At 44.3% G+C, this 19,971-nt stretch overlaps 1 protein-coding gene across 1 annotated transcript in view; it reads left to right on the top strand.

Moving 5' to 3' along the window:
- The window catches only part of LOC311240677 (uncharacterized protein), a gene marked incomplete at its 3' end in the record, with an annotated part of 46,886 nt that extends 27,124 nt beyond the window's left edge, over positions 1 to 19,762 (top strand). Inside the window, exons 11-19 of the mRNA XM_084329250.1 lie at positions 1,412 to 1,463; positions 8,773 to 8,878; positions 9,867 to 10,323; positions 11,180 to 11,262; positions 12,407 to 12,563; positions 13,456 to 13,617; positions 14,220 to 14,345; positions 16,343 to 16,566; positions 19,534 to 19,762. Of these exons, the coding sequence (XP_084185376.1) occupies positions 1,412 to 1,463; positions 8,773 to 8,878; positions 9,867 to 10,323; positions 11,180 to 11,262; positions 12,407 to 12,563; positions 13,456 to 13,617; positions 14,220 to 14,345; positions 16,343 to 16,566; positions 19,534 to 19,762 (1,596 nt within the window). The remainder of the gene's footprint in view (positions 1 to 1,411; positions 1,464 to 8,772; positions 8,879 to 9,866; positions 10,324 to 11,179; positions 11,263 to 12,406; positions 12,564 to 13,455; positions 13,618 to 14,219; positions 14,346 to 16,342; positions 16,567 to 19,533) is intronic.
- Between the last annotated feature and the right edge of the window lie 209 nt (positions 19,763 to 19,971).

Here is a 19,971-nt window from a genome sequence, read left to right as displayed (position 1 = left end):
TATAGATAAATGCAATTTTATTAACATATAAAATACTGTGCCTTTCAACTAATGCCAATCTCAGAAACTGTGTTGATGAACGATATCACCATGAATCTAATCCCCTTCCAAATAATACTAATATAGTTCAGCACAAGAAATGATTAATAACCTGGACTGCCAGGGGATTATGAACTGATGACCATTGCACTAAATAAAAATACAACACAAAACAGGAGATAGTAGAGATGCTAAAACGAATTGAAATTCGTAATATTGCTGTGTGTATGCTTTATCTTATCAGAGTTTACATTTAATAGTTAGACTCGCCTATATCACACCATGGAACTGCAGATTGGACAATAGGTTCACTGTGGCATCTCCACAGTGGAGTCTCTGAGCAGCGAATCTGTGTAGTACTGCCCTCTTGTGTTCAAAAGGTGTAACTTCATACTACATCATGTCGGCACGGTGGTGTAGTGGTTAACACTGTCGCCTCACAGCTAGAAGGTCCTGGGTTCGATTCCTGCTTGGGGACCAGGTTGCCGTGTTGCCAGTTACCCAGATGGGGTATCTCCCGGGCCTTTCTGTGTGGAGTTTGCATGTTCTCCCCGTGCTCGCAAGGGTTTCCCCTCCCGATAAGGTAAACCCAATGGAAAAACATGCACAACAGATCGCTAGCTGTCCTTGACGAAGACGGAGAGGAGCACTTGGATTGGTCCCCGGGCGCAGCGCTCGCTACAGCCCTTGTCTGCTCCCGGCTGCCCTTTGGGGGAAGGACGACGGGATGGGAGGTGCAGAGAACATTTCATTGAGCGACTCAGTCCATGTGTGTGTGAGTGTGTTCCTGTGGGTCACCCATCGCATGTGTGTGTGTTAAATCTTCATGACAAATAAAGACTTCTTCTTTATCTACTGTTTTTCAATGGACAATGATGGAAATTAATTCAAGTAGAATAATTGACTGATTTGAAAAATATTCAAGAATGCAGGTCCCTGGCCTGCTGTCAGCCTATGTGCAACGTTTCGTCCACCTCTGCTTTTTAATTGGCGAGGTATGCTGCACGCACACATACACACACACACACACACACACACACACACACACACACACACACACACACACACACACACACACACACACACACACACAATTGATTGCATAATCCCCCTAGAGGAGATAATTATTATAATAACACACAGATTAACCCTGATTCATAAAATGATGAGTCCTTGATTGATGAGTTATCAATTATTCTGACATTGATCCACTCGAGGCAAAAGCGATATGTAAATTAGACGATACGAGTCCTTGTTGGCGTGACAGGACACAGTGAAAGCAAAGCAGTGACTGAGAGGATGATGTTGCTTCTAAAATACGTGAACTATGAAAGTGAACTCCTGACACTTTCATTACGTTTGTTTTTCTCAGCAAAGAGTACCTCGTTCACGAGTGTACGTGAACACGAACGCTGCGGGGACGAGTGCTGGATTCTAAGTAGATGGCGACACCTAGTGGTAAATGCAGGGAGCAGTGGTTAACAAGTCCGGATCTACCATATGGGCGACCTGGGTACGTGCCCAGGGCCCTTCAGTGCGTAGGGGCCCTCCACAATGACAGCTTTATTATTATTATTATTTTTACATTGGGCTCCACAGAACCTCAGTCCTCTCTGATGGAGAGGTGTAACTAAAAAATATTACCCTTACTTGTAAGCTACTTCCTTATACTAGTACACCATTATTGGAACCCGTTCTAGTGCCTATCTGGTCCATAAGGTCCCTCTAGTTTGCTCTGCATAGGGTAAATCTGCATTTTGCTATGATGCCTGTGATGGACCAAGCAGCCAGAATATATATATATATATATATATTTTTTTGGTCCACTTTTTCTCCCCCTGTTTTTCTGTGTTTTTCTCCCATCCCAATTTAGTTGTGCCAATTCCCCCCTCCCCTTCCTGGTCGTTGCTCGCATGTGCCCCCCACTGGTCAGTCTAGAGAGGGTTGATAGATACTATCGCATGTCCCCTCCGATACATGCAGAGTCAGCCAGCTACTTCTTTTCACCTGCCGGCGCGGACTCTGATTGGTGAGGTGTAACGTGTGGGAGGCTCACATTACTCCCACCATCTCCCTTCCTCGCTGTGCAGGCGCTCTGACCGACCTCTAGTAGTCGCTGTTTACAACACCCAGAATACCACCCCACCGGCTTTCCTCCCGCTGACTTTTGAGTCAGTATGACGGCCGGCCAAGCCGGAGGCAACGCTGACAGCTGGATTCGATACCAGTGTCTCACGCGTTGGTGACGAGCGCTTAGTCCGCTGCGACACCCAGCCGCCCTATATATATATTAGGGATGTCCGATATTATCGGCCTACCGATATTATCGGCCGGTATCGGCATTAAAATGTGATATGGGAAAATATCGGTATCGGTTTAAATTTATTTATTTTTTAATTATTTTAATTTTTTTTACATTTCTAGAACCTTTATTTACCCAGGCAAGCAAGTAAGAACAAATTCTGATTTTATTTATTGTCAAAAGTATGCAATAAACAAGAGATATGTAATGTTAATTACCTGAAATTATTCTTTTTTTGGGGGGGGGGGGAAACATGCATATATCGGTATCGGTTGATATCGGTTGATATCGGTATCGGAAATTAAGAGTTGGACAATATCGGTATATCGGTATCGGTAAAAAAGCCAATATCGAGCATCCGTAATATATATATATATATGCCCTGGTCAGACACATTAACATAGGCAGGGTAATTAATACAATTCATATTTTACTCTAATATCTTAAAATTCTGAGCTATCGTATATTCTATATTATAGCTATGGAGACAATAGTATGGCTCATTTGACAGGCACTATTTATACACCAACATGGAAAAAACAGTGTATGTCTACATACCTTCATTTGTGCCCTATCCCGTGCTAAAGATTGCCTCATTTGACTATAATCCAGGCTGATTTCCTGGAACGGGAGTTATGACGGATTATGTGCATTATGCGCAAATCGTTTGGGTTGCTCGCCTGAAACCTATATTATTTCCAAATCAAAGGTATATACCATATAGATGTTTCTTCACAAAGTCATCAAGGGGGGAGGGGTCATTTTACAAAGCTGCGATCGTTACCAAAAGCATGTTTTAGGTTCGGTAAAATAAGACGCTGTGATCAATACAAAAGCATGTTTTAGGTTAGGTAAAATAGACCTAAAATAGACCTTACCTTTGTCAGAAGGTACTCCAAAATGAATAATCCCAGTAGTTCCATCGCGATCGCCATTACTGGTGTGCATTGGGCCTGGCTATAATACGGGAAACAATAGGTTTCAGGTGAGCAAATCGGCGACAGATGGCTGAGTGCTGCTTCACTTTGAGGGGGAAGGGATTCCTGCAGCCGGATGTACTGAGGCACTGAGAGACAACTGAGAGACCCAGTTCAAAAGGTAGGCGATACTGTCACCTGTCTGGATTCGATCGTCATTGCAATTATAACGTAGGCAGGAGCGCCAGGGAGACACAGGCAGGTCCGCGCGAGTGTTTAGAATGGGGAAATAGAAAAAAAGAAAAAAGGATCTAAAAATGAGATCTCTCGCTTTCTGGCGCTCAGCGCTTGGATTTGAAACAACGAGAAACCTCGTGTTCGGCGCAGAATGAGTTAAGGTTCGACTGGTAGACTCTAGTGCAGAGAGATGAGCAAGACAACTGAACGGGTTCCAAGGGTGTTTAATGCAAAAGGAAAAGGCACAGAGTAGTCAGACAAGCGAGGGGTCGTAGGCGAGGCCGGGTACTCAGACAGTCCAAAGGGTTATTATTGTTGAAGTATTGTCCTGTGATGTCTTGTGTATTATTATTATTACTACTGTATTGTGTTGTGTTTTGTTACATGTGGAAATGAAAAAGATTTAATAAAAATTGTATCACAAAAAAAAATTATATACTGAATACTCAAATAAATATAGAATACATTTGTTTCACAAAAGAAACAAAATAAAAAGAGTATGCTAAGGTGAATGTTAGACCCATTTAAAAAAAATATTTTCACAAAAATATATATGTGTGTATACATATAAACATTATGTATACACACATACCTACAGTATAATGAGTATAATTCATATTGAGTATAAAGAAACCAGAAATTGTTTTAACTTGTTCTTAAATATTTGCAGAGAGAAGTATTTACCGGATGTTGATGTGAATTCTAATACAACAACAAACACATTCCTCTGCACACTTAGGAAGGGAATTTATGGTTTTGTATAAGGCTCTGAGGCTGAAACACTTACCTGAACCCGTCTGGCAGGTGAAACAACATCTGTTGATGGATAACATAAACATTCAGAGGATACACAAATACATTACAGGCTCCAGTATGTGCAGAACTCAGCTGCCAAGGTTCTCACCCGCACCAAGCCCTGGCAGCACATCACCCCCAAACTCATCCACCTCCACTGGCTCCTGGTCAAGTCCCGTAACTCATATAAGATCCTCGTCCTTACTTACAAATCCCTCCATGCCCCCCAATACCTATCTGACGCCTCCACCCCTCCACCCCCTCCTGGAGGCTGTGATCCTTAGCTTCCTGTTTTAACAATATGCAGAATCAAATAGCATTCGACTAGGCATGTCAGGGGGCCTTTAACTCATTCAGCGCCTAGAGGTCGCTGTTTACATTGAGGTAAGAAGGCCATCGCTTTAAAGAATAGGGATAGATGGCGGTGTTTGCAGGGCTAAAAACTATATTAAATGGATCTAATAAACACGTCGATTGTCAGTGAGTTTCTTCCGGTCAACATGCGAAAAACTGATAATTTTTTCATACATACATTTCCATTTTATACCGTGGTGAATATGAGTATAGTTTGAGTAATCCTGTCGAATCCCAATAAACTCCAGCAATGCACTTCAATGCATTTCCTTAGAAATCGTGCCATTTGTCGCTTGATTTATGAATCATTCTGAATAAATGCTAGATTATCGCCATTATGTTTCATCATGCATGCAAGAAAGCGGGGGAGGAAAAGTCGCCCCTCCGTGCTTTGGTCGCAGCCAACGGCAGGCACACACACACACAGACACGTTGTGATCACTGCGAAAGCAACACCGGATCAATGCAAGATTGGTAACATAGAGTCCTTACCAGCTACCCTCCCCACTCCTCCAGACCATAGCACCAGACATCCTCCCATTCCTAACTGCAACCATCAACTCCTCACTCAACTCGGGGGTGGTCCCCACCTCCCTAAAACAAGCCAGAGTCACGCCGCTCATAAAAAAACCAACCCTGAACCCTACCGTCATAGGCAACTACCGTCCTGTCTCTCTTCTCTCCTTCCTTTCTAAAACACTTGAACGTGCTGTATCCAACCAACTTACTGCTTATCTCTTACAGAATGACCTCCTAGACCCTAATCAGTCAGGCTTCAGGACTGGTCACTCCACAGAGACAGCCCTCATTGCGGTCACAGAGGCACTTCACTTAGCAAAAGCGAAAGGCCTCTCCTCTGTCCTGATTCTCCTAGATCTATCTGCAGCCTTCGACACAGTCAACCACCAGATCCTCCTTGCGGCCCTCGCAGGAATGGGAGTGGCTGGCTCTGCGCTGACATGGCTGTCATCATACCTCAATGACCGCTCCTACCAAGTGTCATGGAGAGGGACCCTGTCGGCCACCCGCCCCCTGCGGACGGGTGTCCCCCAGGGCTCGGTTTTAGGACCCCTTCTCTTCTCCCTCTACACTAAATCACTGGGTAACATTATCACGTCTCATGGCTTCTCCTACCATTGTTATGCCGACGATACTCAACTCTTCCTCTCCTTCCCTCCCTCAGATATCCACGTCTCTGAGCGGATCTCGGCCTGTCTGTCCGACATCTCAGCCTGGATGACGTCCAACCACCTCAAACTGAACCTAAGCAAAACAGAATTGCTCCACCTGCCGGCCAAATCCTCCCCCCTAACCGACCTTTCAATCACAGTCGAGAATACAGCTGTGACTGCGTCCCCGACCGCCAAGAACCTTGGTGTTGTCCTCGACGACCAGTTGAACTTCTCTGCTCACATCGCAGCGACGACCAGAACCTGCCGATTCCTCCTGAGCAACGTCAGAAGGATACGCCCCTTCCTGACAAAAGAAGCCACCCAACTCCTCGTCCAATCAACAGTCATCTCCCGCCTCGACTACTGCAATGCACTGCTCGCTGGCCTCCCGGCCACTGCCACTAAGCCTCTTCAACTCATTCAGAACGCAGCGGCCCGCCTGATCTCAAACCTACCGAAGTCGGCCCATGTCACCCCACTTCTTAGGGACCTGCACTGGCTCCCCATTGCTGCACGAATCCGCTTCAAGGCCCTCGACCTAGCATACCGTGCGGCAAAGGGAACCGCTCCCGCCTACCTCCGGTCAATGGTCTCTAACTACACACCCTCAAGACCCCTACGCTCTGCATCTTCTGGCCGCCTCAGACCTACTCCTATCCAAGCTCCGGGAGGGTCATCAAAGAGAAGTCGCCTATTCTCAGTCCTTGCCCCACAATGGTGGAATGAACTACCCACCCCAGTTAGGACAGCCGAATCACGTCCAATCTTTCGCCGTCGACTAAAGACGCACTTCTTCAACCATTATCTGAATTAAAAAAAAAAAAAAAAAAAAAAAAAAATCGAACCCTAACTAACCGTACTGTCATGCACTTGTCCTAATAAACTAACCTACACTGTAGCACTCAACACTTTGATGAACATTGTTGCTCAGCTGATAGAGTTGTGCCCTTCCTGATGGCTTGTCGTACAGAACTTGTAAGTCGCTTTGGATAAAAGCGTCAGCTAAATGACTAAATGTAAATGTAAATGTAAATGTACCTCATATCTGATGTACTGCAAAAAGAATAATCCAATTCCTGATCGCCATTCCAAATATTGATTGCGGTCGTCTTTCCAACGTTTATCAACCAAAACACATGAATCCACGGTGATCCAGTGTCCCCAAACTGTGTGTTAAAACCGCTCCCCATGCCCAAGAAGGCAAACCCGGACCGGACTTCTTAGATCGATGCACAGCCAGAGGGATTCCAATGATGTGCAATACCGGCCGCAAGGCGTTAGGCGGCGGTATTGGCCGTTTGCGATCTCAGAGCCATTCCCAATGATAACATCAGGCTGGATGGATGAATTATGAATGGATATAGCGAATAAAAGAAATAACGATTAAAACCCGACTTTTCTCGTGATTGGCGCTCAATCCCCGGCGTGATAACCCGACTTTTTTCGTCATTGGCGCTGAAACAGTTAAAGGTCAGTAAGATATTTCATTCATGCTGTCAACACCACCATTTCTCCAAGATGGCAGGCTCCTCACTCACTTCTATACATTTTGGGGAACTAGTCTAAATAGCATACTTCTGAAGCTACCTAATGAAGCTACAGCTGAAACTTGACATGTTTATTACAGTGAAATATCCCTTTAACTCTTTGGATCCCAGACCCGATGATAGTCGGGTTATCTCGCAGACCGTTCAGCGCCAGACCTGAGTATAGTCGGGGTTTCATCGTTATTTCTTTTATTCTATATTTCCATTCATTACAGGCACACAGACTTGGGGTTAACATGGGGAATCATCCTGAGAATGCCAAAGTGCAATACCGGCCGCATCCACCCAGGTGGCAGTATCGAGCACCCTTTGAAACATTATATCTTGGCCTGTGCGTCGATCAAATGTCTCCGGGCCCACTTTTCTTTGTCGACCGAGGCGGGGTGGGTATCCCGATCCCATTGAGAAGCGTCAAATGCCTCCGATGCATCTGTTGTGGTGGATTATGTTGGCGACACGATGGACACCGGTACTTGGACTCGCGATCAGACAATTGGAATATTCTTTTTGGGGTACCTCCTAGTAAAACCTTTAATACTCTTCCACCCATCCATTTACTCACCCAATTACTAATTACAAATAAATTCCTGAATAATATTGATATCTGTGTAATAGAAATATTTGTGTCCATCTCATTATCTGTGCTTTCCAGAATTCATGTTTAGATTCTGGCTCATCCCTATTGTACGTTATGTTATCGTCATAAGTAATATATTTACATTTCATATTGACAAAAGTCCAAAACAAACACCACGACCGGGAGTCAAACCAACAATGATCTTGGTGTTGAGGGCCAGGTTGTTGTCGGTGCACCACAAATGAATAAATGAATGAATGAATGAAAGGCACTGGCACTTCGAAACTGGCCCCGATAAATGTCCAAACCCCCCTACCCAACCCAACCCCCTCCAATGTACAGTTTCTTCCCCCTCAAATGTATATATTCTCTTTTAGAAACTCTGTCTGTAAATAAACAGTACTGTATATTTGTATATCTTGTATGTCATAAATGTCTGGATGTAACAGTACTGTATATCTGTATGTCATGTATGTCATAAATGTTATGATGAATTGGAAATGGGGGACCCTGATGTAAACAAGACGAAAGTCTTTCTCTGGTCTGCATCCCCTTAACAATTGTGTGTATTGAGCCGTACTGTATTGTACCCATTCTGCAATCTTTTAATAACATTTTCAATCAATCAATCAATCAATCAATCAATCAATCAATCAATCAATCAATCAATCAACCAATCAATCAATCAATCAATCAATCAATGAATGCTGAGCTGAAGGTCAAAGCATTTTCACAGGGTATTGCACTCATCCAAGCGGGAGAAGGTGGAATGTAGCAATGAGGAGATAGCGTCTCTCTAACCTCCCTGCTCCTGTTCTCACTGTCTGTCCAGTGTTGGTGAAGCTGCTCAGTGCAGTTCCTGAGCTGACGGCCGGGGATGCCATCAGGGCCAGCCGCCTTATGTGCATTAAGTCCTGCTTAGTGTGGCACACGCGTCGGTGGGGGAGATAGTGAGGGGCTGGAGGTTAGCAGGGAGAGCAGCCTTGGTGGGCGTACAAGTTATTGAGCTCATCAGGGAGGGAGGGGAGAGTTGTTGGTGGGTTTATAGTCTGTGATGGCCTGGATGCCCTGCCGCATGTGTCTGGGGTCGGAGTTGTCCTTGCCCCACAATGGTGGAACGAACCTCCCACCACAGTTAGGACTTCGCCGTCGACTACAGACACACTTCTTCAATGAAAAATAATAATAATACAAAAAATGTAAATAATAATAATCTAACCCTAACTAACCTTACTGCCATGCACTTGTCCTAATATACTAGCCTACACTGTAGCACTCAACACTTTGATGAACATTGCTGATAGAGTTGTACCCTTCCTGCTGACTTGTAAGTCGCTTTGGATAAAAGCGTCAGCTAAATGACAAAATGTAAATGTAAATGTAAATGATTGTGGTCGCAGGCAAGTGGTCTCACCTCTAGACTAAGACACCCACCTACCCTGATAGAAACACAGCAATATGATGATGATGATGATGATGATGGTGATGATGGTGATGATGCTGATGGTTCGTTCTAACGTTTAACGGTTATGGTAGTCCAGTGGGGGATAGTATACTGAGGGCTCAGAGCGGCATGGTGATCGACTTACTGAGTGAAGGTATGTGAGTGTGGGGGTGTGAATGTGTGCGTGCGTGTGTGCGTGTGTGTGTGTGTGTGTGTGTGTGTGTGTGTGTGTGTGTGTGTGTGTGTGTGTGTGTGTGTGTGTGTGTGTGTGTGTGTCAGTGTGTCAGTGTGTCTTCACCCTTGATCCTGATGAGCATGGGAAGTGGTGATAATTGGTCTCGTCCTCTGACATTTATAAACCGATCAGACCTGCTGGACTTCACCAGCGCAGCCGGAACCTGTTTGGTGTGAGCCCTCAGCTATGCACCTAAATACAGGGGCTGTGAGTGTGGACATTCCAAAACCTGCCTCCCCTCCCTCAGTACGGAGGTATTTAAAAGGAGCATCCGGACTGACCGACGGCACCACAAACCCACCTCCAGGATGAGCAACTTCTCCAGTCGCAGCGGCTACATCGCCAACACCATGAAGCGTGCCGTGGGCAGTGGAGGAGCCCGTGTCGGGGGCATGAGAGCCGGCAGCATGTACGGCGGGGCGGGGGGTTCCGGCGTCCGCATCTCACAGGGTCCCGGCCTCTCCTCCTCTCCCGGCGGCGGCGGCTTCAACCTGAACGACGCCGTCGACATCAGCGAGAACAAGAAGGCCGCCATGCAGAACCTGAACGACCGCCTGGCCAGCTACCTGGACAAGGTGAGCACTCTGAAGGAGGCCAACTCAGACCTGGAGCGGAAGATCAGGGAGTTCCTGGAGAAGAAGGCCGCACCCGAGCGTCGTGACTACACGGCATTCAACGCCATCATCCATAAACTTCAGAGCCAGGTAAGGCCTCAAAACGGATGAGTTTAGTGGCACTGCTGCTGTCCAACGTATAGACACCACAGAACATGTGTATCTAATGTATTGTGTAGAACAGGAACAGATGCAAATCCAGGTTATATGTTATTCTGGACATTTCATTTTCAGACACAGTGGACATATACTATTTTTAGGGCGTTTCAAATGTGTTTAACTAGTTCCATACAGTCATAACTCCTCTGCATTTAGTCTAGTGGTGAGAGCTGTGTTTGTATAAAAGTGGGTGTCTTAGTCTAGTGGTGAGAGCTGTGTTTGCATCAGGGTGGGTGTCTTAGTCTAGTGGTGAGAGCTGTGTTTGTATCAGGGTGGGTGGGTGGGTGTCTTAGTCTAGTGGTGAGAGCTGTGTTTGTATCAGGATGGGTGGCTTAGTCTAGTGGTGAGAGCTGTGTTTGTATCAGGATGGGTGGCTTAGTCTAGTGGTGAGAGCTGTGTTTGTATCAGGGTGGGTGGCTTAGTCTAGTGGTGAGAGCTGTGTTTGTATCAGGGTGGGTGGCTTAGTCTAGTGGTGAGAGCTGTGTTTGTATCAGGATGGGTGGCTTAGTCTAGTGGTGAGAGCGCTCGCCCAGGACCATAACAATTTGTAGTTTGACTCCTGGTCACACTGTTTGCTTTGGACCTTTGCGGATACGAAATGTAAATATATCACTTGTTATTACTTAGATAGGTCAATTGTATACTTCTCTCAGGATGGGTGGCTCATGTTCATCTTCTCTCTATAGTGCCTCCATAGTGTTTCGCTAATGTCACGTCAAGTGAAACAGCTGTGAAACAGTGATTTGTGAAATAATATCGGTCATAACTCCTCTGCATTCTACCGCAGATTTCCGACGCCGCTCATGAGAACGCTGAATACTACCTGGCTATCGACAACGTTAAGCTGGCTACTGATGACTTCAGAATCAAGTGAGTGTGAACGTAGTGATTCAAGCCAATAGGTTCTGTGTGCGACTAGTGTGTCCTTGTTTATTTTCACACTAATTTCTTAACCCTTCACTACCCAACTACAGAAGGTTAACCCTTTCACTACCCCACTACAGAAGGTTCACTACCACACTACAGAAGGTTAACTTTTCACTACCACACTACAGAAGGTTAACTTTTCACTACCACACTACTGTACATAATGTTAATCTTTCACTACCACACTACAGAAGGTTAACCCTTTCACTACCCCACACTACAGAAGGTTAACCTTTCACTTCCACACTACAGAAGGTTAATCTTTCACTACCACACTACAGAAGGTTAACCCTTTCACTACCCCACACTACAGAAAGTTAACCTTTCACTACCACACTACAGAAGGTTAACCTTTCACTACCACACTACAGAAGGTTAATCTTTCACTACCACACTACAGAAGGTTAACCTTTCACTACCACACTACAGAAGGTTAACCTTTCACTACCACACTACAGAAGGTTAATCTTTCACTACCACACTACAGAAGGTTAAAGGTTAAAGGAAAACTCCAACATTTTGGGAAATTAGCTTATTTTCCATCTACCCTGGAGTTAGACAAGAAGATACATACCTTTTTTCTTCTCTGTGCATGCAGTAGGAGTAGGAAGACGCGCACCGTTAGCCTAGCTTAGCATCAGTCACTGGAAGTAGGTTCCTCCATTAGCCTAGTTCCCAACGTCTTCCTACTCCTACTGCATGCACATAGAAGAAAAGGTATATCTTCTTGTCTAACTCCAGGGTAGATGGCAAATAAGCAAATTTCCCAAAATGTTGGAGTGTTCCTTTAACCTTTCACTACCACACTACAGAAGGTTAACCTTTCACTACCACACTGCAGAAGGTTAACCCTTTCAATACCACACTGCAGACGGTTAGTCCATTTCAACAATGAGGTATTGTAGTTTGGACAATCTCCATGGCTTCATATATTAAAAACAAAAGCCAGTGCAAATTTCGTCTCCGCCAAAGAGTACCACCCAACCAAATTGTACAGGACATAATGCAAGGGTTAATAAACGTACTTAGTTTGAGCCCCAGCCTGAAAAGGTTCAAGAATGCCTTTTTTTTTTTTTATTGTTCTCAGGTATGAGAACGAGATGGTGATGCGCCAGGCGGTGGAGGCCGACATCGCTGGTCTGAAGAGGGTTCAGGAGTTGCTGACCATGGGAAGGTCTGACCTGGAGATGCAGATCGAGGCGCTGAGAGATGAGCTCCTTCAGCTCAAGAGGAACCACGAGGAGGTGGGTTGAGAGATGAGCTCCTTCAGCTCAAGAGGAACCACGAGGAGGTGGGTTGAGGGAGACAAACATGCGACGGGGAGCGGTGGCCGAAAGGTCAGAGGAGCGGGGCGTGTGACCGAAAAGGTCGCCGGTTCGATTCCACCAGACTAACGGGAAATATTTGGGGGTGGTGAAGTCAATGAATAATGCTCTCCCTTCCTTCAGTATCCATGGCTGACGTGCCCTTGAGCAAGGCACATAACCCCCCCATTTGATTTCCGCACCGTTGTCAGTAGTAAACGTTGTCAACTTGTCTTTTTCTAAAGACCTGCTGAGATCTGGATCAGGACGTTGTAGGAGTTGTAACTGTAACTTTAATTTAATTTCATTTAATTTAATTTCTAACCTTTATTTCAACTCGTCAAAAGCCACTGAGGTTACCCTCATTTACAGGGATGACGAGCTTACAAAACAAAAGACACGGCAAATTCATACAAATAGGTCCGTTGGAGGGCATTCCTGGTGTTGTGGAAGCATCAAAGGAGAAATAGGTTTGACCTAGTTCAGAGCAAACTGGAGGAACCCTAAGAACCAACCAGTCACAGGTCATTAGTGCTATTTGTTCATGAGTCTGACTGCCTGGGGAGAGCACTGTGCGCTGATGCGTCCAGTCAGGATGCTCTCTGCCGTGCCTCTGAAGACCCCTAGAATAGGTCTCATGTCGATGAGGCACAGGTACAACTTCATTCAAAACTCTCCGTCTTGAGTTGATGAGCGTAGCCCAAAACAAACCCTACATTTTCACATCTTGTTTTCTTCTTGCCTCCAAAACATAAATAATGTGCCCTTTTCTCACAGTCATTTGAATGTGTAGAACAGGTTCCAAGGCTTTAATGTGTGTTTGCTTGTGCAGGAGCTGTTGACCATGCGGTCCCAGATGACCAGTCAGGTCCACGTGGAGGTGGATGCTGCCCCTCAGCAGGACCTCACGGTCGTCATGTCTGGAATCAGAGAACACTACGAGACCATCGCCGCCAATAACCGCCGTGACCTGGAGGTCTGGTTCCAGGCCAAGGTAGAGTAGACTCCATCCTAATGCTGGGATCTGTGGAAATAACCATCCATTCCATCTCAAGTTGCACATGTGTACAATTTCCTATGGCATTAAAGAGCACACTGGAATGATAGCACTGTAGATCCCCATGGTTAACAAGAACAGGTGTCACCCTCCTTACATCTTGTGTATAATAACAACTTATCAAATACGCCTGTGTATAATATGCTAACAACTTATCAAATACTCGTGTGTATAATATGCTAACAACTTATCAAATACTCCTGTGTATAATATGGTAACAACTTATCAAATACTCCTGTGTATAATATGCTAACAACTTATCAAATACTCCTGTGTATAATATGCTAACAACTTATCAAATACTCCTGTGTATAATATGCTAACAACTTATCAAATACTCCTGTGTATAATATGCTAACAACTTATCAAATACTCCTGTGTATATGGTAACAACTTGTCAAATATTTCTGTGTATAATATGGTAACAACTTATCAAATACTCCTGTGTATATTAAGGCAATAACGTAACAAATACCCCTGGGTATAATATGGTGATACTCCTGTGCAATAAGGTAATTGTTTTCCAATGCTCTCCACAGACCGCGGAGCTCTCCAAGCAGGTGACCGTCTGCACGGAGACTCTCCAGTCTTCCAACTCTGAGATCACGGAGATCCGACGCACTCTGCAGAGTTTGGAGATCGAGCTGCAGACCCAGCGCAGCATGGTGAGTAGGGTTGGGCATCGTTTTGATTTGAACAATTCCGGTTCCGATTCCGATTGTCCATATCGATTGTTCCAGAACCGGAAGTTAGGAACCGGTTCCTATTAGGACCGGTTTTCGGTGCCCAACCCTAAGGTGAGGCTCTGTGAAACAGGGAGAAGAAACAGCCTCAGAAACACACGCAAGCTGTTCTTTCATCAATGAAATACCCACTCATATATTTAGCATTTAGCATTTTAGCATTTTTAGATTAAATATTAGATTTAGATGATTGGATTATTAGATTATATTATTGTATATATTTAGCATTTTAGCATTTTGTTTTTTTTTAGATTATATATTAGATTAGATTTAGATTATTGGATTTTTAGATTATATATTGTAATTATTTATTGTAGGGCAAATATAACTGAGAGGGCAGCATACATATCAATAAAGGAATATCTTATCTTATAGCAAGAGGTGTGTTTAGGCAATCCTATGGACCAAAGTTGCCTTAAAGGAAAACTCCAACATTTTGGGAAATTAGCTTATTTGCCATCTACCCTGGAGTTAGACAAGAAGATACATACCTTTTTTCTTCTCTGTGCATGCAGTAGGAGTAGGAAGACGCGCACCGTTAGCCTAGCTTAGCATCAGTCACTGGAAGTGACTCCATTAGCCTAGTTCCCAACGTCTTCCTACTCCTGCATGCACAGAGAAGAAAAAGGTGTGCATCTTCTTGTCTAACTCCAGGGTAGATGGCAAATAAGCTAATTTCCCAAAATGTTGGAGTTTTCCTTTAAGGCTTCAGGTATGATGTTGGCAGTTAGATACGCTTTTTGCAATACAAAAAAAAAATTATGTCTTTTCACAACAGCCACAATAGCTTGCTATAACTAGAAACAAACACTCTTAACTCATTGACTGCCACACTTTTTTTCATCTTTACTCCCTGCCGCCAGCGCTATTGACCATTTTCACCATGTTTGCGGACCCATCGTATATTCTATATTATAGCTATGGAGACAATAGTATGGCTCATTTGACAGGCATTATTTATACTCCAACAGGGAAAAAACTGTTTATTTCTACATACCTTCGTTCGTGCGCTATCCCATGCTAAGAATCGCCCCGTTTCACAATAATCCAGGCTGGTTTTCTGGATTGTGAGATATAGCGTTTTGTGCGCATATGCGCAAATCGTGCGGGTTGCTCGCCTGAAACCTTTGTTTCCTGGTCAAAGGTAAACACAACCATTATGTTTCTTCACAAAGCCATCAAGGGTGGGGGGGGTTGTTTTCCGACACTGCTATCATTACAAAAGCATGTTTTATGATGGGGTTCGGTAAAATAGACGTAAAATAAACGTTACCTTTGTCAGCAGGTACTCCACTGTTGTGTCTTGGATCAGAACAGGATCAATAAAAATAACGTTAGGTGCCCGTTAGCAGCGCCAGGGTAACGTTAAATCCAGGAACGTACATCCAAACAGCCCGTTTGAAAACACTAGAATCCAACATAGTCTGGAGAAAACGCACATTATCATCCATAAGTGTGATCGTTTTGTCTTCTTCTTCATAATCTCCAATAGTTCGCTCGCCATTGCATTGCAGTTCACAGGGTAATGGCTACTATTGTGCCACGGAGTGCTCGGGCCCGACTAGTGGCAGGGTAGTGGCTACCAGTGTGCCCAGCAGTGAATGATCAAACCCCGCCCACACTAAACTACCCCAGTTCAAAAGGTAGGCAATACTGCCACCTATCGGGATTCGATCGTCATTTCAATTCTAAGTTACTCAGAGGTCACAGGAAGACTCACAAAGGTCTGCGTGAGTGTTTAGAATAATAGTAAAAAAAAAAAAGGAAAACGAAAAGAAAAACGAGATATCTCTGACGTCGTTTCTTTTCACTGTATAAAAGAGTGCTATTATCTTTCATCCCTGGGGGCAAAGTTAGCGAAGAGCTCAGTTTTCACATCATGAAAGCATGTTATGAAGTGTGTCTCCTTTGTGTTGCAGGCATACTCTCTGGAGGGCACCCTGGCTGACACGGAGAACAGGTACTCCAGCGTACTGACGGGCTACCAGGGGCAGGTGGGGAGCCTGGAGGAGCAGCTGGCTCACATCAGAGCGGACCTGGAGCGGCAGAGGCAGGAGTACCAGCTGCTGCTGGACATGAAGACCAGGCTGGAGATGGAGATCGCAGAGTACAGGAGACTGATGGACGGAGAACTTGATGCAGGGTAAGGGCGTGGCTGTTCTTTATTTATCGCAAACACAAAATTAAATGCAAACATAAACAAATGAGTACCTAAAAGAGAGACGAATTATAAAACGGTTAGAAAACAACCATCTTGATGAATTATACTGTCCAAAATAAGTACAGCTCTGTGGCTAGTTTTAACAACAATGGAGTTCTATGACTTCTGGATATGAGCTAATAATTGGCTGGTGTCACCCTTAATACATTTATTCATGTCTATCATTCTCATATATTGTATGGAAATCTTAAGCCTCTTGTTAGATCCTGATCAAACTGGCCAGTATCACGTCTTCATCTGTTTTGGCTCTCCATCCAATTCCTCTGCATTGTGTCATTTTAATGGTCCTGACGTTTCTCCGACACTGGCTGATAAGATCCTTATCTCCCCCGTTAGTGCAATCCATAAACCATACTAATTCTCCACCTCCGTAAGAATTCGACACTTCGACACCGTGAAATACCTTATGAGGAAAAGTGTTGTTTTATTGCTATAAACAGAAACCTCAGCTCAGATGTTAACAGATTGTATTGTCCTTGAAGAGTCTATTCTAATGATCTTTCGGTGTGTTCGTCTATCGTCCTTTTGTTATTCAGTCCAATAGTGTTCAGGCCTGGTCTTTAGCCTAACCCTCCTCGCGTTAGCCGAAGCTAATGATGATGTGGCATTCTTCCTCCCCCCCCCCCCCTCTCAATGAGAGGAGAGAGTGTCTTCTGTGTGATCTCAGTCCTACTCGCTCTTGGTCAGATTCTAGTCTGCCTTACACCCGGAAACACCGTTCGACTTATAGATCTTCGTCGTAGAAACGACGGCCCACCCCTTTCTGGTTGTCATGTGCCGCGTTGTCATGACAACTGCGTTAATAACCTTTACACACATTTCACGTTTCATTAAGATGAACCTCTCTCCCTCCTGCTCTGGGAGACACTCGCTCTTATCTCAGATGTTCCTACAAGGAATGAATGAATGAATGAATGAAAACTTTATTAACAGATTGCAGAATGGGTACAGTACAGTACAGCTCAATACATACAATTGTTAAGGGGATGCAGACCAGAGAAAGACTTTCGTCTTGTTTACATCAGGGTCCCCCATTTTCAATTCATCGTAACATATATGACATACATGACATACAGATAGACAGTACTGCTACATCTATACATTTATGACATACCAGATTTGCAATTACAGTACTGTTTGTGATACAAAAAGAGTCCAGAAAGAAAAGAGTATATACATTAGGCGTAGAAACTGTACATTGGATTGGGTAGGTGGGGGTGGGGGGGGACTGTACATTGGAGGTGGTTGGGTGGGTGGGGGGGGGGGGTTGGGTAGGAGTGGGGGGGGGGGGGGGGGTAGGAGTGGGGGGGGGGGGGGTTGGGTAGGAGGGGTGGGTGGGGGACACTGTACAACTGTACAAACAACACTGTACATTGGATTATTGACAAGACCATACTTGGTAATTTACTGTGCATTGGAGGGGGTTGTGTTCGGACATTTACAGGGGCCAGTTTCGAGTTGCAGTCTCCCTTAGGTGTTTTTTGAGAGTGTTTTTGAAAGTGGGTAGTGATTCACATTCCTTTACAGCTTTGGGTAGGGCATTCTGCTGGCTACTGCCTCTTCTTCTATCACCGTTTTCTAAAGCAAACCATGCACATTTCGATCAAACATTTAGCTGTGGTCACCGCCCCCCAATCTATACATCACATACATTGAAAAAGCACCCCAAATCCTTCACTCTGTTCAGTGGCAACTCTCAACAGCTATTTCTGACCTGGAAGAATCACAGACAGAGAGACGGCAGGATGTTGGCTGACTAGAGGAAACTGGTTACAGTACTCACAAATGTATGCTATGTATGAATCAATCTATTGTTCCATTTATCTATTGTAAGAATGTATAGACAAACATCTACAAATATGTGTACTATTACAAAATGTGCTGTTTACTGTATTAAAACAGGCCATTGCCCATATGTAGAAATACACTGATTTGACCCTCAGTCTGTCCTTCACAACTGAACCACAGGTGACAAGACTGTAACCCTAGATCATTGCTATTTTAGCCTGTTTTCCTTGTTTAGTCGTATTGCATGCAGCTGAATTTAAAGAAGGCCCCCAAAGAGTATAAGAAGAGTTCAACACACTCTTTCTGCGAGGCTCCTGGCTAAGTACTGACTGTGTCCACTCCACAGCTGTGATGTGTATTCTCTGTAATATTGTTTTATTCACTCTGTAATAAATTGTTGAACCTAAAACCCTGTTCTTACCGTCTCTTCAAGGTCAAATTAACTGAACCCGACACTGGACGGACCATATACTTGTCATAAATAGAAGAAAGGCATTGTAGGTTTTGGTCTTTTCAGGCTATATTGATATTGATGACATTTAATTACACAGGTCTTATCCTTTAACAAAAATACTCTGTTATGTCAAACTATCGTGGTGAGCTACATGGTACAAGAAGTAAAAGAGAGCGTTTCTTTGTTGTTATAACAATTCCTGTGTCCCTCACTGCACACGACCTCAGAACATATTGCTTTATTACACAACAAGCTAACAACAAACTTCATATTGAAAACCAATGCTGAGGTGGTTACCTCAAATAGCACCCAAACTCAAGGTCAAATCACAAAGACAACTACAACTGGGTCCAAACACTCCACAACATGGAAAGAGACAATAAACCACATAACTACAACACTTGCAGCAACACCCAACGACATCTTACCAAACAACCAGAACCTACACATTTAGCTGCAAACGCAAAGCATGCTGGGATGGAGGGAGTGGCCAATCGTCTCCAGCACTCCCCCATTGCTACACTATATAGACCTCTCACACATTCATGTCATCAGAAGGATTTATATTTTTCAAACAGTCAATGTCCATTGATGAAATTAATCATTAACCATTGATCAAATCGATATTTGTCCCTGTTTCTCTGAAGCACCACCGTTAATACCACCAAAACCATCATGCCGAAAGTGGACGCCTCTGGCAACGTGAGTGAGAGCAGCAGCAGCAGCAGCAGCAGCAGCAGCAGCAGCAGCAGCAGCAGCAGCAGCAGCAGCAGTAGCAGCAGCAGTGGCAGCAGCAGCAGCAAAAAAAGCACAAAGAAAAGCAAGAAAAGCAAAAAAAGCAGCAAAAAAAGCAAAAAAACAGCAAAGGAGCAGTGAGACAATCTGAAGCTAACCTGGTTCTGCACCACAGAGAGATGCCGCTTGGTCCAATGAGATTCTTCAATAAAGATGAAGTCCTAAAATGATGCATTCTTTCATCTCAGTTTTTGTCAGAGTGATCCTCAAACGATTATTTACCATGTAAATATGGGGTATATTCACATAGATTGAAGAGTTTGATGTTGATGAAGAAAAGAAAATACATA

This window comes from Notolepis coatsorum (genome assembly GCF_963971535.1).
Source record: "Notolepis coatsorum genome assembly, chromosome: 14".
Classification (NCBI taxonomy): Eukaryota; Metazoa; Chordata; class Actinopteri; order Aulopiformes; family Paralepididae; genus Notolepis; species Notolepis coatsorum.
This window is presented reverse-complemented; position numbering and strand designations above follow the sequence as displayed.